At 31.9% G+C, this 24,124-nt stretch overlaps 2 protein-coding genes across 4 annotated transcripts in view; one reads left to right on the top strand and one right to left on the bottom strand.

The window, feature by feature from the left end:
- dsb (scavenger receptor class B member debris buster) overlaps positions 1-19,114 on the top strand; it is a 58,232-nt gene extending 39,118 nt beyond the window's left edge. For both annotated transcript variants that reach the window (XM_085204834.1, XM_085204833.1), the window contains exons 4-13: positions 207-367; positions 6,841-6,979; positions 7,449-7,576; positions 7,873-7,957; positions 8,170-8,300; positions 12,268-12,389; positions 12,947-13,081; positions 14,719-14,837; positions 15,091-15,222; positions 15,602-19,114. In XM_085204834.1, the coding sequence (XP_085060960.1) occupies positions 207-367; positions 6,841-6,979; positions 7,449-7,576; positions 7,873-7,957; positions 8,170-8,300; positions 12,268-12,389; positions 12,947-13,081; positions 14,719-14,837; positions 15,091-15,222; positions 15,602-16,105 (1,656 nt within the window). In that variant the 3' untranslated portion in view covers positions 16,106-19,114. The remainder of the gene's footprint in view (positions 1-206; positions 368-6,840; positions 6,980-7,448; positions 7,577-7,872; positions 7,958-8,169; positions 8,301-12,267; positions 12,390-12,946; positions 13,082-14,718; positions 14,838-15,090; positions 15,223-15,601) is intronic.
- A 548-nt stretch (positions 19,115-19,662) lies between these two features.
- LOC146528164 (homeobox protein PKNOX2-like) overlaps positions 19,663-24,124 on the bottom strand; it is a 28,259-nt gene continuing 23,797 nt past the window's right edge. For both annotated transcript variants that reach the window (XM_085204747.1, XM_085204748.1), the window contains one exon: positions 19,663-24,046. The gene's annotated coding sequence lies outside the window, so the exon portion shown is untranslated. The remainder of the gene's footprint in view (positions 24,047-24,124) is intronic.

Here is a 24,124-nt window from a genome sequence, read left to right as displayed (position 1 = left end):
CCCCTGAGTTTGAAACCGAACCCACGACCGTCGCGTTTATAGAAGACGTCACAACGGCTCAATCGGATGGATGTTTATTCACTCAGGCAAAAACTACTGAACGAATTTAGATGAAACTTTTAAACATGATTAAACATTTTGTATAATTAGGCTATAATAGGCAAGTTGTCGCTCGTATGCTATACTGAAGTTTGTTCATCTTTCAGGAACTCAGACTGTGGAACGGTTCACTGAGCTACAGCTACTGGCACCGTCCCGGCGTTATAAGATTAACAAAAGTGTACATATTCAATATGACCAACCCGCAGGGGTTTTTGGAGAACGGGGAAAAACCTAAGTTGGTTGAAGTTGGGCCCTTCGTTTATAGGTAAATATTTTTGTATTCATTTCTTCTCCGTTAGGCAGGGTAGATAGGGAAAGTAGTGTAAACACACTCCGTTTCTTAGTTACTTGTATTGTAAATTTTCGAGACTGCGTTGAATACCTAATAAAGCCGAACTTTGTCCCGTTACCAAAGACAGGAAATGATAATAACTCATTTCTCCGAATGAGAATCGAACCCGCAACTGTCGCGTGTACAGTCACGCTCTTGTCTTGTGCCTCTGCGCCACGAAGGCCTCAAATTAATAATTCTTAGAATGTCAATAAAATTAAATAATAAAGATGACATCAGACGCGTATACTGAATAATTGATTGAGTTATTGACATCTACATCAATACCGGAAGTGTTAGATTCTATTCCTGTTTGGGACATAAATTAAGAATATCTTAATAACTTAGTTTCATATAAGAATTTTAATTTATCTATTAATTCTTAGAGGCCGCCGTGGCGCAATAAATATTAGTTATTAATATTTTCATTTCCTCACTCCGGTAACAAGGTAAAGCGTGGCGTTGAGTTCCGCCACTCGCTACACCACCGCCACACCACCACGCAATAACTCATTCTGCGGAAAGTGGGGAACGAATGAGTTCACTAAGTTCCCTCTGCCTACCCTATATAGACCAGCTTCACTGTGAACATATTTTTTTTTACACAAACACCTTTTGGCAGGCAAAGAATGGTTATAACGTTTATAAAATAAGTTTTCTTCGAACTTATTCTTTAACAAATCTTGTAAGCAAATCATATACAAATATACTAGTATACTTCAGGGCACGTTTTACGTATCTTTCAGGGCACAGGCACAGGGAACTTTCAGTCGTCTTAGCATTCGGAACTCTCCTAAATTTCCACACCCTGAACTACAAAAACAGTCGTCAAAATCTTATTTTGTATTGTAGCCTTCTTTCTGTCTTGTTGTGATGACGGCAACAGAAATACGTAATCTGTGATATTTTCATCTCTCTGTCTAAAACAGTTCCCGATATACATCCTGTGACAGACGGAGAGACAGAGAGTCTTAATAATAAAAAAAAATAAAAAAGGATCAATATAAAGATTGCGTCGCAGTATCGTTTTATGCTAATATACATACATTTAATGTAAAGCTATTATTGTTTAATAATAAGATTAACATAAAAGTTACGTAAAATGAAGGCGCCGCGATACGTGAAACGTAATAACTATTAACGTGTCATTATAAAATACATATAGTACGGACGACGAGTCGTGGTACATTCCTGCACACAACAGAGTAAGTAGGCAAAGGACACCTGGGAACCTAATGTTAGGACGCTGCGTACTCATTAAGACACTTCCTCGTTACCAGAGTGAGGAAATGAAAATATTAAATAGTTTATTACCTCGACTGAGCATGGAATCCACAACCTGTCGCGTTTACAAAGATACGCTTGTGCCCGCACCCCTGCACTGTATGAAAAATTCTGAAACCAAAAGCATATTAGTCATCATCCGTCTACAGCTAAATTCAAGTCGGCCACGACGAATCGACCGTACTGTAATAAGTGGCGTTGTAGCTTGGTAAAGACGACGTAGCTCAGTCGAAAACTTATTAGGACTTACTTTAAATTAATCTATTATATGGCTACAATATTTTTTTATTACATATAATAAAGTATACCAGTATTAGCTCACTCGTGAAGCATGAGGGCGTCGTGTTGCAGCAGTTCGAATCCCACCTTATTCGGAAATTCTTATTTGGAAAGCAGTTCACTAGCATCCTAAGTCCCTTTTGCCTACCCCGCCTTGTACGGAATACAGTGTTAACCTAAAAAAAACCTAATTTAAATGCTATTTCGTCGATTAGGTATATTCCGTCAATGAGAAATTCTGTGATATTGAATCCACAACCATCAATATTTATTTATCTATTATCCTCCCACAGAGCCATGACATCGGCTATAAAAGATAATCATTTTCCCGTAATCTGTTTGAAAAATCTTAAAATTACTTAATATGTGTATTGTTTCATTGCATTTAATGATGTAATTGTAAAACAGCACTTTTATAAACTAATCTTTTTATAAATAAATAACCTTTTTAGTTTTTTTTTTTAAATTTTCTTAAAAAACTTCGCCGAAATGTTAGATTTTTTTTTCAAAAGAAATCTATATCATTACTGTACCTGTTACCTCCTCACTTTCTACCGAATGATTGAGGGATTACAAGTTGAGTGACGGAATTGAACACCGCACTTAGTCTCATTAGTCCCTCAAGTGGGCATCGAACCTATACGCCTGTGACACATATAGCAGCGTAGGCAGAGGGAACCTAGTGTTAAGACACTTCGTTTCCTACTCATCACGCTTTGGCTTATTTTTATAGCAAAGAAATTAAAATAATCCATTTCTACGAGGGGGAATATAGCCCACAACCATCACATTTAGACCCGGATGCCTTTTTTTTTTTCGGACTTGAAGTTAATGCTGTTAGCCCTATTGGCCTTTACAGCGACACCGGGTGGGTAGAGCAGAGAGTACTCTGTCCCTGAAAATATGCAGGCACTATGTGGCTGCCTGTGGGGGGTGCCGACGACGCAAGGGCGCCCCCTGCGGGGCTATCCGGATGCCGTACCGCTGCGCTATAACGGCCTCAATTATAATTATTATTTTATTCTCAAATAATTTTTATAGCTATTTATGTTATTTTATAAGAAAATGATCAATTTTATTTTTTCTTTAATTAATACCTAAATTTAAATATAACGCTTTCAATTTAATTTAAATGTTATACGTATATATGTATATATATGTATATATTTAAAATATTTTATTTCCAAATTTGACCTCGCACTTACTAATTTATTTATATTTTTAACTAATGTACCAGTTGTAACCGTCACGGCGTAGCACTATGGGAAATCGAGATCTGTATCAGATCAAAATCGATAAATTTTTTATTTGTTAAGATAAACAATTGAAATTTTGCACAGGCATAAAGTATGAAATAGTGCGTTAGGTGATGTTCAGATATTATACTTTTATTGTAGAATATATATATATATATATATATATAAAAAAATTATGAAAAGAAAAGTTTTCAGTAAATAATAGCAAAAATTAAAGGAATAATAGTAAAAATGTATTATTAAATTAGTTTATTGTTATTCTCGACTGCTAAGGAAGAGTTATGTTTTTCGCGCGTATTTTGTATGTATGTATGTACGTATGTATGTATGCAATATTCTTTATTACCTTGTATCTCCAGAACCGCTGAACGGATTTACATAATTGAGGCATCGTTATATTCGCTTTAGCAGCCCAAGTGTTCTTAGATAGGTGACGTTAAAAAATAATAATCATGGCGGCTGTGGGACGCCATTGGACTTAGTGAAAAAAAATTTTTTGGTTTCGAATACCACAATATGGGTATCAAATTCAAGAACTCAACACGAGAATTTCAAAAAGGTATATCATGATTATCATTACCATAATGAATCCTAACAAAAATTTGCAAAATAAAAAAAAAAATATTAAAAAACAAACACCCCGACTGCATAAATCTGAAATGAAATTAACAAGCCCAATAGTTTATTAGGATGAACAGTCGGGACCTACAAGTAATTATTCAATCTGAACTGAACAACCTGAAATAGACATTCTCACGAATGACAATTTTTCACGATGAATAAATATATATTCCAAATGTAATTCACGAAAAAATAATTCATAACATTAAAGTTCCACTCTTATACTATTAACAAAAAAAAAATAGTGCTTCAGGGACGACTTTGAAAAAATGAATTATGATCTGCCGTTGTTCTACCATTGTCCATAGTGCGCAGGGACATAAGCGTTGGTCTCTATATGCGACAGGTTGTAGGTTCGATTCCCACTCGAAGAAATCAAATATTTTATATTTTCATTACTTCGCTCTGATAAGGAAAACATGGCTTTAAGTAACGCCACTTAACTCGCAAGGCGTCTGGAATTCGGTGGAAAATGGGAAACGGGAGAATCTGGGAGTATCTTACCACTAGGTTCCCTTTGCCTACATTGCTATGTGTGGGATACATCGTGAAGTTAAAAAAAACGTTTAAGTTCAATGGTTAATCAACGATTATAGGTTCAATTCCCACTCGGAAGAATGAATTATTTAATTTCTTAAAGTGCGGCGTTGAGATCTGCCACTCAACGTCCAATGTTTAGAATATTTGGCAAAAAGCGGAGAACAGTGTCAGAACACTAGGTTTCCTCTGCCTATAACAATCCTTCAAAGGTCTCACAGTGCTACACGATGGCCACGGGTTCAAAGTCCAAAGATGATAAAATAAATTATTGATTTATTTTGGACGCTTTAGTCATATTTTTGACATTTAATAATTAATTTTGTAATAAATTATTATAATGGTTTCAAGTTCCGCAACAATACATATTATAAGATTTCTGGTGTTCGGGATTTTAATATATGTACATTATTTAAATTAAATTATATTAAATTTGTGTTATATTTAATTTCTTTTATTTAGCTTCACTTTGAAGAGGGAACTTAGTGTTAAGACACTCCGTTCCGTTCTCTATTTTCCACCGTATTCTAGAGGCATTGCGTGTTGATTAGCGGAACTAAACGCTGTTTGTTATAACTTAAACTTTATTCTAAAAATGATTTATAGCGTATAGGTATCTATTTTTATTATTTTTTTTAGCTTTACGCTGTATCCCGCATAAGGTAGAGGAGACATAGGGAACCTAGTGTGAGGACACTTCGTTGCCCACTCTCCGCTTAATTCTCGGGGCATTATGTGTTGAGCTTATTCGATATTCAAAAACATATTTTTTTAAAACTTGACAACTCAATAACATTAACAATCAACATTAGTTATACTTAGAACCTATAATAATATTACAACCTATAATCTATATACATAAAAGGACTTGTCCTCACTGACTGAGGTAAGACGCACGCACAGCCGTAACCGCTGTGCGTAGAAACGTTAAATTTGGACAGATGTTTACTTTCGTAATCTGGACATCCACTAAGAAGGGATTTTGAAAAATTTTAACCCTAAAGGGGTGAAATAGGGGTTCAAAGTTTGTATGGAAAAAAAAAATCGACACCGATTTTTATAAAATTTGAAATTTTGACTCTTAAATATATTTAATTGAACATGTGTTTCATGTTTTTTTAGAATTCTCCCCCTAAATACACAAGCGAAGCTGCGCGCGTCCGCTAGTAATATTATAATGCCAAAAAAGATATAATAATTTTTAACAAAAAAATACCGACTTCGGATCCCGCAATCAGAACCTAACCAAACTCTCATGAAACTACTCTTGAAGTGTATCCTTTGCAATAAAAATAGAATCGTACAAAATCGGTTACCGTGATACACAGTTATTCGTCCGTTTGTCCTGTACATGGCATAATCGCGTGTTCCTATTACGACACTGTGTTCTTATTAAGACACTTCCGTTCCCCACTTTCGGCCGAACTCTCAAGACATTACATCCCTAGCAGGTAGCAAGAGAGATCAGAGCGCCAAACGCTACGGTCTCTAGATAGCTCATCTCCTCCGTGGGGTCCTCATGCTTTACGTGACCTTCCTCCAGTATCATCTATACAGTGTTCTCGAAGGTCAATCGAGGTCCCCACCTGCCTCTGTTACTTATGATAATATCTATAGTAATATAAATAACTTTTATTGTTATTCTAATTAAATTTAATTGTTTCTTTTTGTTTATCTGTTAGTTTATCTTTTATATATGAAGATGATTTATTATCTTTTATTATTTTGCATGTAGGTTATTGTTAAGGTACTTTGCTTTGTAATTTCCGTATGAATTTGAGACATTAGTGTTGAGTGGCGGAATGCAACGCCGCGCTTTCTGACCAGAAATGGGAAATAATAATTATTTAAATGTATTTCTTAAGAGAGAGGCATGCAACCCACAACGCCATGGTCAGACACCGTCCCATTCTTGAGGCATTGCGTGTTGAGTTGCGGAACTCAACACTGCGCTTTGCCTCGTACCCAGAGCTAAGAAATGAAAATATTAAATAGTTCTTTTCCTCGAATGGGAATCGAACTCACAACCTGTCGCCGCTTGCGCCAAAACTGGCCTCACTGACTCTCTTAGTTCTCCCCTACACTCCCCAATAGCCCTATATTGTTAAATTCAGCGTTCTACGCCGCGTAGTTTCGCTTGTGTGTTGTCTGTCAGTCACTCAACTAAAGAAGGGTTTTATATACTTATGTTTTTGCATATATTGCATAAACTAAACAAAACAGTTAAAAAGAAAGTCCACAGTTTACTTAATGACTACCATTAAAATAATCACAAAATCTTTAAGCGCGAGAAAGTGTTTGCGAATATTTCCTCAGATTTCACTTGTTTTTTTGTATCTTTCTATCACACGAGATTATAAAGAGGGAGAATGAACCTTGGACAACCGTCATACTTCTTCTGCTTTCATAATATTATTTTTCCTCCTTCAGAGAAGACATGGAGAAAGTGAACATCAAGTTCCACGACAACGACACAGTGACCTTCCAACATAACAAAATATTAAGATTTGTGCCTGAACTCTCCGTCGATAAGACACAGAAACTGGTTGTACCAAATATACCCTTATTGGTAAGTAATTATTTTTGTAGCTTCATGCTCTATCCCGCATATAGCAAGGTAGGCAAAAATAACCTAATGTTAACAACACTCCGTTCCCGCACAATTTTGGAGACATTGTGAGTGAGTGATGAAACACAACGTTGCGCATTATCTTGTTACTAGAGCGAAGAAAGGAAAATATTTCATTCCTTCGTATGGGAATAGACCCACGGCCGTCGTGTTTACAGTCATTACGCGGTCCATCGCAAACCTGGAAACCTGAGAATCTAGTCTTAAGACTCTTCTGTTACCCATTTTCCACTGATTTTAAAAAAAACCAGAAAACTTAACTTCAGGGCGGCCACGACCCATCGACTGTATTGTATTAGCTATAAATTGGCAAATTAGTATTAATGAAGTACAGAAGATACCAATATATAGATATTTTTCTGTATATCTGTTCAAAAAGTATAAATTATTTACAGTGTATCTCTTGCAGACTGTCACCTCGTTCTCCCCGAACCTGGCAGGGTGGCTGTTCAACCTGCTTGTATCCGGCTTGGCTATCACTTATAGGGACCGGGCCAAACCGTTTGTCCATGTCACAGCTGAGGAATTAGTTTTTGGGTAAAAATATTAAATATTTTTTTAGCTTCACGCTGTATCCCGTAACACAGTAAGATAGGCAAAATTTTCTGCCTAAATTTCAAGATATCTGGTATCAATTTGTTTTGATACCAGAGCAAGAAAATAAGACTAATTGATTCGATAATGAGTGGGAAGCGAACTCACAATTCCGCGCTTTGTCTTTTTACGAGAGCTAGTAAATAAAAATAAAGCATTTCCCCGAATGGGGATAAAATCCATGGGATGGAATGATGGTGTTATATATACTTATATTTTCATGGATATTTTTGTTCCAGCTACAACGACCCTTTGGTAACTCTCGCGCACTACTTCTACCCAAAAGGAAAAAGACCAAACAGCCAAATGGGACTGTTACTTGCTGTAAGTAACATACGAGTATAATAAAGAAAACGTATTCAGCATTCATTGTATACATAAAATGAAGTGGAACTCGAACCCTCGCCTCTATAAAAACTGCTTGCACTCTAACAACTAAACCATACGTTCTTATCAAGCTACAGGTTGTTTATGCTGTTAGCAGCTGTATACAAGACAAATCACCGACAAACTCAAATATTTCCTCTTTTTTATAGAGAAATGGTACATTAGAAGAAGTGTCTACTATATACGCTGGACAGGACATGAAGAAGTTTGGTTACCTCGACAAGTTGAACGGCCTCGATCATCTACCGTATTGGCCTGAAAGTCCCTGTAATGATATAAGGTGAGCACTCTTCTTTATTTTGGAGGTTTGCGCGTACAACCAGACGAACTCGGCAGCTTTATAATCTTAGTACACAGTATAGATTTATCTTTCCCAACAGCTATTAAAATAAACACGCTAAATATCTGTAAGGCAAAGACAGCACGTAGAGGCTTAGAAATGGGGAAAGTGAAAGATGGTAAAAACTAATAATTCATCCTTTTATTTCTTGTAAAATTAGCATTTGATATATACTCGTAGACTCGTATTTATTGTTGAATACACTAATCTCAGGAACCACTGGTTCGAATTAAAAAAATCTTTTCTTATAGTCTACTTATCGAGGCAGCAGTGAGTTCCATCGAGTCTATTAACATCATATAGGTTCCTAAATGACTTTAATGGCCCCGATGTAACCCTCCCGTACCTCAGGTACTTAGAATGTGTCATACACATTACACAACTCTGAGGAGCGACTGGACCGTAGCTGTAGGTAAAAACTAGTTTCTATAACAATAGTTATTAATAAATAATAATAAACAAACGCGTGCCGCTACGTGTGAAGCGGAAATACTTTACATTGTTCTATTAATTATTAATGAATATGTAATGGCGATTGATCAATTATCAATATAAATATTCATTTTCCTATCTTTAAGCATCGAATGTGACAGCGGAGATTATCTAGCGACAAGATATATAGTATGTATAGATAGTAGTATGTCCGGCCAAGGACTCCCACGCGGAGGGCTCCGTACTATTATTTATTAAAATTGCAAAAATCGCATGTCTGCTGTGAGTCCCTTCACACACTGACTCGTTACGACCTCAGGAAGTACTTGTTCAATTGGAAAATTATTTTCGTATTACATAGTGCATTTATTAAGGACGGTCTATACCCTATAGGTATGGTAGGTAAATATTTGCGATGTGTCGGACACAACGAGGAGTTACCGTTTGGCCTCACGGGTGAAGCCGCAGTGGAAAGCTAGTATACATGATTAATATACCTATATGTTATAATATTAATGGCTTCCCGCACAACAGGGTACGCAGGAGGAACCTAATATTAAGACACTTAGTTCTCCGCTTTTCAATCAATTTACGAGAACTTAACGCCGCGTTTTGTCTACTACAGAGGTGTAATCCCCGAGTGGGGATCAAACTTAAAGCGTCACGTTACAGTCAGAGGCTGTACCGCGACGTCATCATTGACATTGACCTCTAATAATATTTTTGGTAGGTAGACGGAACCTAGGAACCTAATCTTAAGACACTCCATTCCCATTAAGACCATTCCTCACTCTGAGTATTGAGTGGCGGAGTTCAACGCAGCGCTTTGCCTCGAGACCAGACCAAGGTAATGAACATATTAAATATTTCACTCCTCCGAGGGGGAATCGAACTCACATCCGTCACCTTTATACCTGACGGCTGACCTACAATAACATGCTTATTACATAAACGCATGACCTTTACAGATATCATCGTTCTAAGTTAATAACTTAATAAATTATAATATTGTTTTTCTTTGAAATGGGGGAAAACCTTTGCGTGCTAAATCGTATAAATGACAACTCATTAAAATGTATATAATAGTGTATAACTCTAAATCTTGCAATAAAAACTGAATTATGTGATTTTTTTATTACTAGTTTGTATGACACATGACACGCTCTGAGTTTAGGAGGTAACTATGACACAGATACAGGGGGTTCATCGAGACAGTTAACGTGATGTAATAGAGCCTTACTCAATAAATGGACTATCCAACACAAAAATATTTTTTGATTTGGAATCCGTAGTTCCTGAGATTAACACGTTCAATCAAACAAGCTCTTCAGCTTTATAACATTAGTATAGATAAGATCATACATTAATTAGCATAATGCATTCCCTTATATAAACAAAATAATCATTCATTTGTAAAACAAAATAAACAGCATTTAATATACGTATTATCAAAAAATCAAACTTATTTTATTTTTAAAATAATGACTAATTTTGAATGTCACAGTGGCACATCAGGACATCGTAGGACTGTAAATGCTACAGTTCTAGGTTCGATTCCCACTCGGGGGAATGAATTATTCTCACTTTGTCGCAGTCAGACGTTGCTCACGGCGATCAGCACGTTTCTATTTCTTAAATATATTGGACGAAGTCGGGGTCGAGGTATATAGCTAATAAACAATGAGGCTTAAACTGAAACGTAAATACTCCGTCACGTTTCTAATAAGAAAACGTTGATTTTATCTCATCGCATCAACATTGTACTTGTCTGTATGTCACGTTATAACCGCAAAACTATTTAATTATATAATATATTGGATTACTTACAAAAGTTTTCCATTATGCAGTTATTTTTAATGAGTTAATTGTGCTGATGGTGTAAATGTTGATAGCTGATGAGTCAGTGGGTTCAAATCATGTTAAATAAACATTATTTTATATATCATTAATTGATTTAAAAAAAAAAAATGACAGATGACATATAAAACGTGAGTATAAGATGGCATACTATCTTACCCTTATAAATACAATCGATGTATTTTTTCGGCTTTACCTATAAAATGCCTGGCAATTACAAACGAATATATATTGGTCACAAGAAGACATGGATAAGGCTGCTAGAGCAAGGGCATTCAATAGCCGCAAGTGACGAAGCTTATTTCCCTTTTGGAAAAGGAAGTGACTGATAACGGAATCCAACCTCATAGAATTTGCAACATGTGTGAATCTGGCCTTAATATTGTTAACTACTGTTTAACTATGCTCGAAAAATAATGATGGCATTTTTATGCCTCATACGTTGAAAGTGTAATATCACATACTAAGTAAGTATGTCATTTTACCCTGTAGATATGTCGTCTTACACTGGTCGACCTAAGTGCGATTTTTGTTTGTTTTTATGATGTTTGAAAGATGATTGTTCTGAAACTAAAATAATTTCGTTGATTATGAAATATATAATAGTATACGCAATATGCTGTTCTCAGATCACTTTATTTATTTGAGATATTTGTCTCGAAACAAAAAGTATGTGATCTTAAGCACAATTCCCCTACTGTGCTTGTCCACAAATTTCTCGGAAGCTAAAAGTAATATCGAGATGATATTTTTTTATTTAAACGAGGTATACCCTAGCTTAAGGAATAGCCCAAGTTTCATTAATGCGTGGTATTTAATAATATAAATCATCATTGCTATCTAATTAGGGATTTAGGAAGTCAATTTAATTTCGAGCTTATAGTAGTTTTAGGTCCGCTCGTATTTATAAGCCGCTCAACTCTGAGATCGATCTTGAGATACTGTTTCATTCATAGATAATAACGAATCTCAAGATTTATCTCGTCTCAACACGCGTTCCACCAGAGCAGAACGGGAAAACACCTGTGTAGTAAATATAAATGTTGTTAACATTTAATATTTTTAACACAACTTAGGTTAGGTTTTACAACTTTAATATTTACTTTAAAAATGAGTAACTTTTCATGAGCAATCTTATCGTAAATCTTGGCAGGGACATAAGGAAGGAAGGACATACTTGTATGACTCATACATACATTTCGACTCTATTGTTCTTAGACAAAGATATTATTTATTTTGTGATTCATATATTGTGTATTGACTCGAAAAGTTATTGTTATTGATAATTCAAATTTTAAAAAAAAGCTCGCATGTAGCTGGTTACGCAGAGGGAACTTAGTGTAAACACTAATTTATGCACGCATGCACGTTTGTTTGTAGCATAAGAATAAGAAACCTTATACTACAAGGTGAAACACATGCACATGGTGAAATTCTGTTTTTGAACAAAATTATATTTTGACCTCTCCTAATAATTTTATCCTAATCAAACTCGCCAATTATACGTAGCTAACTTATGTCTTAACACTAGGTTAGTGCATACCCTGCTATGTGCGAGATACAGTGTGAAACTAAAAAACAATATATTTTTTATCAACAACTTTTTATCTCTTTTCAGGGCCTCAGAAGGTTCTTTCTTCCCACCACGGTCAGTTACCAAAGATGACATGGTGTACATTTACGACAAAGATTTATGTAGAATTATGCCTTTTAAGTACAGAAAGGATGTTTATAAGGACGGTAAGTACATATTATATCGAATTGATCCGCTCATTGCAGCTAATGAAATTACATAAAGTATTGTTAATGAGGCTAGTCGTGGCGCAGGGGCAAAAGCGTGCGACTGTAAACGTGACAGGTTGTGGGTTCGATTCCCAATCTAGGAAATTAAATATTTAATATTTTCAATTCCTCGCTCTGGTCGTTATCAGCCAAACGTGGACCTCAGTTTCTCACTGAACACGCAATGCCTCCTGCCCCAGCTAAAAGTGGAGAACGGAAATGTCTCCATGGAACGGAGGGTTTTAACACTAGATTTCCAGGATCCCTCTGATACAATGTGAAGCTTAAAAAGTATAGTATACCCCGACAAGAAGTTTATGAATACTGAAAAGACAGGCACGTGTCCAACTCGCGCATGTACAGTCGTGTGCATAATATTCAATATGCGTAGCTCAGCGTAACCGAGTGTCATATGCATACAAATACAAATAAATGACACTTTGCGTCGCGCTCTACTGTACGTTCTCGCGGGGAGGGGGTTATGCAGGGGTGAAAGTAAACATTTTTGTTTCCAGGTATATTCACAAATCTGTACACGCCACCAAGTTCGTACCTAGAGAGCGCTGATAACAATCCTGATAACAAGTGCTATTGTCAAGGAGAGAAGTGTCCACCGAGAGGTCTCCAGATGATCAGTCCTTGTCAATATAGTAAGTAGCATGTGATCTCGCATTCACACATGTCATCCCACATCCACACATGTGAACACACAAATTTCTCTGTGCTGCATGATATAATAGACCTATATATTTGATATTCATTTCTATATGGAGGATACCCACGCAATCTTGAAAAAAATGGTGTTAACTCTTGACAGAACCAGGTGATCCTATAATATTTCCGTTTTTTTATGAGAAAATTTTAACGGAACCCTTCATTGAAATCAACATGCATCAATCAGTGTGAATTACAGGTGTGCCAATTTAAGCAGCAGTCTTAAAACATTTACTTCTAACGTAGAGACCAGCTACGAGTAAATGTTGTTTAATAGTTAATATATGCCTTGCACAATCTAATAGCGAGGTGTGGCAACATCGGTTAAAGAATCTATATATATGTATGTATGTATGTATATAAAATTTTTCTTCCATTTCTAAGTGACAGACAGACAACGCACAGTCAAAACTTCTGGACTAAAGTACAGCGTGCGACTGTGGTACAGCTGGATTCGTAACCACACGAGGAAATGAAAATATTAAATATTTCGTTTCCTCATTCTTTTAAGGAGGTAAAGCGCGGCGTTTAGTTCCACCACTCAACACGTAATGCCTCCAGAATTTGGCGGAAAGTGGGGAGCAGAAGTGAGTCAATGGGAATGAAGTGTCTTAATACTAGGTTCCCAGGTTTCTTGTGGCTACTCTGCTATGCGCGATATACAGCGTGAAGTTAGTCTTTATGTGCATATTATAAACATTAAATATATTTACACGAGAAAACAATTACTGACTAATATAATGTCCGTCATAAGTGAGAATAAGTGGCCTATAAACTATAAATTATGTAATTTGTTTTATTAAATATATTAAATAATATATTATTAACCATTATTATTATAAGACCACTGTGTTGCAATGGCACGAGCGTAATCGCGACGCTCGTGGGTTCGATACCCACGCACAGGAACATATTTACATAATATTATTTTCATTTCTCATCCTCAGTCCTCGCTCTGGTAACAAAGTAAATCAAAATATCAGCGGAAATTGAGGAACTAAAATGACTGTGTGCGAACAGAGTATTTTAATAATGGGTTCCTAGGTTCCCTCAGCCTACCCCATGGGAGACTGCGTAAAGCTATATGTAGAAAACAGCGTGAAGCTACGGACAACGTGTGACTGTGTGTGTGTATACCCGATAGTTCTAGGTTCGATTTCCACTCGAGGGAATTAATTATGTTTATATTGACAAAACTTTTTTATTTATGAACCGATTTAAATAAAATAAAAACACTAAAGGTTAAAGGAAGTTTGCCAAAGAATAATAGTGAAAACGGCACTTAAATAGGTTAATCTGATTCTGAGAAATAATAAAAGCACAGGTATACAGACAAAAATTTAAACAGTAATAATTTTGGATTTTATTAAATTGATAAATGCCCCCAATTGTAGATTATCTGAAATACCTTTCATGCACAGACAGCGATCACTTATAATTTTATTAATTATCCCTATAGATGTAGTTACAATGTATAAGCCTTGCAAGTCTACCTGGATTTCCTCGTAACACAACGACCGTCTATTAAAATTTAATAAATATTATTAATATTTGAAATTTTTATTTATTCCAGACGCTCCGGTATATCTCTCATATCCACATTTCTATGATGCAGAGCCTTTTCTGTTAGAACGTTTTGAAGGTTTAAACCCGGAGAAGAAGGCACACGAAAGCTATTTATTATTACAACCGGTAAGTTTAATATTTAAGCCACTCGCAATGGAATAATTGTGGCTGGAAACGCAACGGTTGCGTGTTCGATCCCTACTTGGCGCCATTTTCCTTCCCTAATTTTAATTATTAATTAGCATTTCTTTTTTTTTTCATCGTATATACCAGGGTAGGTAGAGGGAACTTTGTGTTACGTCACTCCATTCCTTACTTTTCGCCGAATTTTCTTTTCTTTCATAATGCAAAATATATTTTATGGTAACATATTTTTCAGAAAATAGGCGTCCCCTTAGAAGTAAAGGTGAGGGTACAACTGAACATCAAAGTGGATCAAGCTACCAACATAAGGGTGAACGACATACACAAGTTTCCCGACATTGTGTTTCCTGTGATGTGGTTAGAGGAGGTAAATATTTTCTTTTTATGTCGCACATAGCAGATTAGCCAGAGGGAACTTGGAAACCAAGTGTCACAACATTTTCCGCCTAACTCTAGAGGCATTGCGTGTTGAATGACCAGACAGTGCAAATGAAAATAGTAAAAAAAGCACTTTCTTGAGTAGGTAAAAATTTAAAAAAAAGTGAAGTATTATATTTGATGCTTATGTTGTGCTTTTTAACTCATAATAAGAATATAACTAATAGTAAATTAATTCATTTGAAGTAAACTTTTAAGCATATTTTTATAAATTCATTTGTCTGCTTCATGCTATTTTATAAATTCATTTATATACTTCATTTATATAATTTATATCAGGTACTGATAGTTATACTTTTCTGTTGTAGGGAATAGATGAAGTTTCAACATCTATATGGAGATGGATGTTCCTGGGGACAACCTTCGGTCCCATCGCTGCACCTATAATATCTTATTCCCTCATCATAATCGGCTTAGCAATTATAATTATAGTTTTCATAAAAGCATACAAAAATTTCGTCATCGGACAAAATTCACTTGAAATTGTTGAACTTGGCAGAGAAACTATAAGACGAGGATCGACTTTAATAGTTCATAATTCACAAAAGATTTTACAAGGCAAAGAAACAGCATATCAACCTTTAACCCACTCTAGTACTACTGGCAAGGGGGGATTGCAAGAGCTAAATTTCTTAAATAAAACAGAAAATTTGAGTCAAAGTATTGACGAATTAAAATCTATATTAAATAGGGATTTTGTTAAAGGTAACATAACTCAAACAGAAAGAGAGTCGTTGATAGACTCCGAGAATGTCTTCATAATGTCTGAACATCGCAAAAGTCGGTTATTTAAGGTGGATAATTATTATTAGTTAAACATTTTAGTTTAGTGTTTTATATGGACTGGATGAGGTTTGAGAAATCTATGGGTTTATATAGTTTTTTATGGTGCCAAGAAGTATTATATATACATACATTCCATGAAATTATATTACCCATTAATTTCACTAAAAGAAATAGTGTTATCCATTTCTTGGTGTTTGTGAAATACAATACCCATTTTCATTTCATAATAAGGGATTTTGACATTATTATATTTTAATTGAAAACGTAGGTTCTAGCTCGGATATTACGGTAACAATATTCGTCCTTAACAATATGTTTCATTATGAAAATGTATTTCAAGATGAACAAATATGAAATATGTTTTGACTGAACGATTCATTTTAACTAGACTTTAACCACAATTTGCTCATATTTGTACTTACATTATAGAAGGTATAGGGTGTTAACGTTTATATTTATATATATAATCTATAATATAAGATTATATATGTTTTTGTACAAATATATTTAGAATGTAAGTGTTAATAAAATGTTAAATTCGTTTAGGAAATTTTAAAGACAACAACAATCCTTTAAAATCAACTTCCAAATTATCTTTTTACATAATTTCATAAATATTTAAAAAACTTAAATAATAAGTGATAAAAACACAATTAAACAAACTAAAAGGTGACATGTTCAAAATTGTTTAGATAAAAACCAAAATGGATAACTAATAATGTATAATAATCATGAAATTGACCAACAAGTACTTAATACTAGTCGATTTAGATTGTACATAAGTATTTTAGTTATTATTAGTCTTATTGCAAAAAAAATTAAACCAAATTGTTTCTCTATTTGAGCAATATATATGAAATTATTTCCATTCTGTCTAATACATTTCTTATTTATTGTCTTGGATGTGGATTTCTCTTTTCTCTGTGTTTAATGATTATTTTTTATGATTATCAATCGTGCAATACTTAGAGGTGACGGACGTTAGGTGGATAGGCTTGTGTGCAAGGTTGAAAATTGTTGCATCGACAGTTAAAATATTAATTGATTTTTATGTTTAATATTATATATGAATTCAAATTCAAATTCAAAATATTCTTTATTCAAATAGGCAATTATTATAAGCACTTTTGAATCGTCGAATGAACATATGAACAAAAAGCTACCACCGGTTCGGAAGGCAGTTCTGCTGAGAAGAGCCGGCAAGAAACTCAACAGTTGCTCTTTTCAAAATCAATGGTACAATCTATTACATTAGCTGGCAGCTAATTAAAAAATTCCATACATGCTTATCCTCTAGATATTCTTGAACAGTGTAATACGCTTTACTTGTTAGAATTTTTAAATTGAAATAATTATTATTCTATTATCATTTTAAAATTAAAAATAGCTATTTCATCCTTTTGTGCTTATGAAATAGGAATACATAGTTTTATACTCGTAGTAACTACTTATATAAAAAATCCAGTCTGAAATATCCTGTTGTTGTTGTAGTCTGTTTATGTTTTGTTTTACGAATTTTGAATATTGACGTCGTTTTTCTTGCCATAAACAAATCCAATTAAAAACAATAGAAATTAAATGTACTTAAGTTGTATTTGAATCCATAAAACTTACATAAGTAAGTACATATATTTATGAAAACAAATATAAATAGTATTTTTTAATTATGCCATTCATTCATTCTCTTCATTTCAAGTCTACTATTATAAAGAAACGAACAAAAAAGATAATAATTACTTATGTAAGATTTCTGTATGAATGACACAATATTTTAACGTTACCATTGTATTAGTACCTATAAGCGAATAAGTTAATAAGTCATTATGATTAATTTTAAGTTTTTTTTCAAACATGGCTCTTTTGTGTATTTAAAATGTATTTATTAGTAGAATTGGGTTCTTTAACGTTTTCTACTGTTATTGAAAAAATGAGGGTTATTTTTATTGTGACTTCTTGACTTATTCAATATGTCTATTATATGTAATGAAATATTTATGTGGAAAAAACGTTATATTTAAAACAACCGCAATTTTTTATTCTTTTTTACTTTTTCAGCACAAATAAATAAGTATATCTTAATGATTTTTTAAGACTATAATCATTTTTGAGTAATAACAGTTTAACTATGATGTCATCTAATTTTCTTATTATTCTATTAATAATATCTGAACATTTATGTTTATATTTTTTAATATTACTCATATGAAACAATAATTTGTAAATCTTCGTTAATTTCTCTATATATTTAGAAAATAAAGTAAGATTTTAAGTATTAAAAATTTACCAGGATATTTTGACAATGAATAAATAACAAGAGTTTTGGACAAAACAATGTAAAAGTTACCATAATTATTAATATTTTATAATAATAATATTTATACATGTACAAACGTATCAAAATTTCTATAAAATACCTCATTATTGTTCATAGAGATATTAAAATAAACGTAAGATTTTTCTAATAATCAATTCTATTCAAAGGATATTATCATAATACTTGCAATACTGAGATTTTATAAACTTTAAAAGCTTGGGCTAAATGGAGAACCTAGTGGTACACCACTCCGTTGTTCACTTTCTGCCCTTTTAATAGCCATTGAGTGTTGAGTGGAGGAACTCAACGCAGTGCTTTGTCTAACCAAATTAGAGAAAGGTTTATACTTTGTATATAAACAATTTTTTTAAAGCAATTTGAAACCACAACCATCAAATGCTTATATTAAGACTAAATTTTTGAAAATTTCTATTTAATTTGCTCAATTTTCTTTCCATGTTAGTTTTTAATGATATTATTAATATTACATAATTATTAAGTTCGTTAGATTTTTAAAAATCTTTTGTATATTGATATCCAGTGTATAACAGACTTTTTAAAATATATAAAGAAGCTCATATAAAGCTTTACTTAAAGACTTTAGTATAGAATAGACATTCCAAATTAGTTTATGGGTGTTAAGGAATATTGTAAATAATGTTATTTTAAGTGAACATTTTGTATCCAATACTTTTGTTTATAATAAAAATAAAAAACTTTACGTTTTTTTAATTTCTTTACTCGTTCCATGTGATAAATACAGATGAAACTAATAAGCACAGTAACATCTATATGCACAGTAGCGTATCTAGAAGGTACGCTTAAACTGTCAAAAATAAAATATTTAATAAATGTCGTGAAGCAGGTTACATGTCAGACAGAGGGACCCTAGTATTAAAACACACCGCTCGCCACTTTACGCCGAATTTAGAAGGCGTGTTGTAAATTAAATATTAAATATTTCATTCCTCCCCGAATGAGAAATGAACCCACAACTGTCGCGCTTACAAAGGCACTCGTATGCCCCTGCGCTATGACGGCCATGACCTAGTATCTTTTAATACAATTATTGTGCTATGACATCGTATTATCTTTCGTAATACGATATCATAGCACTCTGTCTACAGTGAACCTAGTGTTAAGACACTCCGTTCTTCATTTGTTTTAGAAGCGTTATGTGTGGAGTTACGTAGCCCAACACCGTGCTTTTATTATTTGTCTTATGAAACTGTGTGATTAGTTTAAGGGTAATGGAAAAGAAAAATACACTTGGCATGCGATAAAGGTTATATTTTGCAGCGAACTGTACATAATGTCTTTATGTCAAAGTCTTTTGCTGGAAAAAATATCAAAAATGATATACAATAGAACATAATCATGTAGAGCAAAAATGACATTACACTTTTTTAAATAAAAAGTACGTAATATATAAACAATCCAGGCCGATCATCCAACAATTACAATATGAGGGCTTCATTTTTATAGCATTATATTTTTTTCTTCTTTCACGCTCTATCCGATATAGATATAGAGTAAACAAAAATAACCTCAAATCTATTCTCTACTCTCCGCTCAAATGTTGCGTAACTCAACGCCGCTGTCACTAAAATGAAAATAATGGGCTATAATAAACTTCTTCATATTTATTACTGTTATAAAATTGCAATGTTTTTTTTAATAATTATTGATGTTTTTAGTTTAAAACAATTCCAAGCAAAAGACTCTCACAACAAATTTCCATAAAAATACAAAAAAAATATTAGCGAGACTGGTTGTATTGACTAGTAAAATATTATGCCTTACAATAATCAACTTGATTTTTTAAATTTAATTCTAAAAAGCGTTTTTTATACTCTATGGTATACTACAGCTGGACATTTCAACCACAGATTATAGACTGTTGTTTTCTTTTTTTTTTAATAAAAACAGCATAAAGAATTTACAATGTTTTGTTATACAGTCTATATTTTATGGCTAAGATCACCTTGAAATTAAATAAAGTATATTATTAATAATAAAATGAATGGTTTAATACTATCTTCTATATTATAAGAAATGTCAAATGAATATGACAATTTAATAAAGATTGTTTTTTTATTTATTTAATTTCAAGATGGCCGTTAAAACAGTTTAAAAATACATCCTATACTAAGAATATAGATACAGAATTTAAAATTACAATAAAAAATCTTATATTTCACATTATTACGTATATCCGTTTCTTCGTATAACAGACGATGGTACCGACATTTTTATTATTTAATATAATATAATAAGAAACTACGTTTAAAATTAATAAAATATTTATTTAAAAATGATCACAGATAACATATAAAACGTGGTATAATTGTCAAAATATTTTTAAAAAAATAGTTTTAAAGTTTTGATCAATAGTTATTATTAACAACAAAGGATAAGTAAAAAAAATAAACTTTATCCATTAAAAATACATAATTACATAATTCATACACAATATTACAATAAAAAAATATTGATCTTTTTTGTAAATTAAATGATCTTATTTAAAAAAAAAAATTACATATTCTTTTTTATTATTTTTATTGTTTGTTGTATCACCTTCTCAATTGCTCTTTTAAATTTAAATCTTGATTAACAAAAATAAATGAATTTGAGAAATCCGTTTGACCATATGGTCTGAGTGACTGACTGAGTCTACAACTGATTCATCAATGAATGAATTCTTCGAATATTCAATTAATCAAATAAAATTATTAATAAAAATATCGGTACACTAAAACTAGTTTAGGCTACGTTTCACAGAATAGGCCGAAAAATCTAAGTAAAACTTTAACAAAAATATCACTTATATCTATATATATTAATACAATTCTCTCTCAATACAAATTAATGGAAGATACAAAGCTTTTATCACTATGGTGGTTTTGCGTGTATTATTTATTTTATCGGCTGTAAAAAATTAGGTTCAAGACATTTCATTTTATTGGAAAAAAATATATAAACGTAAAAATATAAAATATCCTGTCCAAAGTATTTTTTTACTTTTAAGATATTTATTTATACATCTTTATTATGTCATTCTGGCAAAATGCCCCAGAATTAGGTTGCAGATTGATTCAAAATAATTATTTTCTATTAAAATATTTATTTATGAAAATGTCTGAAAAAGTATGAAGATTGAACCAATTTTTAACGACCGCAATTTTATATTTTAATTGTTTATGTAGTGTTTATTAATTTATAGTTTATATATTACATTATTATTCGGAAGATATCGTGAAGTACACATTTATAATTTATTGAACATATTTTTTTTGTATACGTATATTAATTTTTGCAAATAAATGAATAACATATATATAAAAATGATTTTATGGAATTTATTGCTTACCACCTTTCTCTTTCAACTGACAGCACTTACACAATAAAATATATTAAAACTATGAGAAATAAGTTCTTGCTTATATTAGTCACGTTTCGATTATTTATATTTATTTATGAATCTCAAAGAGATGTGATAAAATGTACAAAATCATTTAGATTATTTTTAATTTTAACTCTCATATTATTATCAATCTGTAATTGTGTACTTTTTGTATGAAAACACTCGATTTTTTACGTTTTGAGCATTTAAAAGACAATGTTGGATTAAAGTTTTTCTAACTACCCACAATACAGGGAGTTCCCTAAAATATTTCATGCAAAATTAAGTATAGTTCTGCATATTACACTGTTTATTTGTGATTAGGATTTAAAGTATGTTAAAATGTATATTACAACAAAATTTAAAATGTTCTTATCTCTCGTCTCAATTCAAATTATCTATTATTTTGCTTTATTTATTTCTTAAATTTATCTATTATTTTGCAGTCCAATACTTGAAACTAACTCACATGTAGACAAGAAAACCATATACCAGAAATAGTTACTTGTCAAATTATAACACTGACACATTAAATTGACTACCATTTTGCAAACCCATCTCAGTTTGAATCAAAAGTCTACCATTTAATGTTTTTTTTTTCAGGTATCTTTTATATACAATTTTTAAAAAGATTTATTTTAAATATATTTTATTTCTGACTAGGTATACAGTGCTGTGAATATTCCACATTGAACCTACACCCGTCGTGATATTAGCACATTTCACCACACCTATTTTAACTTAACACTTAACAAATCGAATACTGCACTTGTATCATTATTCTGCCCCAATATAATTATAATAATAACAATTTACATCTAAAATTTTAAAATTTTCCTCAAGTTCCACGTATACAGCTTTTTGAATCAAATTGTTTGTTTTTTTTATTTATTTGAGTATACATCATTTTCTTGAATCGTATATTTATCGTATAATCCATTTTAATTGCTAAAAATTATAGTATAATATGTATATGACTTTATTACAAATAATTTAAACAGAATAATTAATTAAAAAAACAAAATTTAACATTTTATCCTATATATGAAATAAGTAATCCCTAAAATGTCTGAAATACATAAAAAAAATTACAGATTAAAAAAACATTATTTAACATGAAACAATCACAAAAAAAGAGAAATAATATATATTTTATTATTATTAAATATTTACAATATTTTTTTAAAAGTCGTACACATATTATATATACTTAAATTACGTAAAACTAATATGGCGGCTGATAGAAACAAAAAAAAAACATTAAAATAATCGAGTATATTAACTTATTTATACAAATAAATACACACTTTTCTATGGACGGTATTGTCTATAGTTTATTTTATTTTTTTTATTTGTGGTAAAAAATATACTTATTACTATTTCATTTTCAGTCGGTGAAGGAAAAACAAATCTATTTTATTCACAACCGGTTAAAAAATTGACGCGCTATATATAATAATTAATTGTTAAGCGATTGAATAAAAAAACAAAATTAAATTTAAAGCTTTTTTATATGTGGGTAAAGTTTGGTGATATGGCAACACTGTGTAAAATTACATTCAAAATAAATATTTCGAATTAATTCTCGAATTATCGAAATGATTAATTTTTGTTTTAAAAATATTGATTTCAACAAATTAATAGCAATATTTATGTTTTATTTTAAATACAACCATTTATATGCTTAAGGAGTATTTCTTATTTAATTAATTATCAAGAAAGGTCAATGTTCAGTTTCACTATCAAGAAACAAAATAAAGTTTAATCATCGGTTTAAAATAAATCAATTCAAATTGCATGAATCTAATTTAACACGAAATGTTGTCTATTATTATTAAATAGTTATAAAAAATAATAATAATACCAGTGTTGCTATATCATAATTATATAAAATAAGAAATGACGTAATATGCAGTTCCAAGACAATTCAACTTTTTTCATTAAATCAAAAAATACTGCTCAAGTCATTGAAAAATTAAGAAGACAGAAGAATCTTTTAATTATTCTTTTAAAAATTGCAATTTATTATTTTCATCCAATAAAACATATGTCAAATCAGAGACACAGATAAACACATTGTAATTGCCTTTTAAATATATATAAAATATATAAATATATATGTAAGTTTAAAATAGTGAGGTAATTATTACGTATACATGGTTTTATAATCTACTTATAATCTATGGTATACACAGTTTTGTCTTTTTGTTTTGAATGTGTCATGTTTCTGTCCTGCTCTAACACTGTGTGCTGGAAAGAAATGGAACGATGTTTGAGTAATCATTATTTCTATTTTTTTTTTATATTTGTTTTCAATGGAAAGAAATT

This window comes from Heliconius melpomene, chromosome 20 (genome assembly GCF_056956725.1).
Source record: "Heliconius melpomene rosina isolate 202511_hmr_F chromosome 20, ASM5695672v1, whole genome shotgun sequence".
Classification (NCBI taxonomy): domain Eukaryota; kingdom Metazoa; phylum Arthropoda; class Insecta; order Lepidoptera; family Nymphalidae; genus Heliconius; species Heliconius melpomene.
This window is presented reverse-complemented; position numbering and strand designations above follow the sequence as displayed.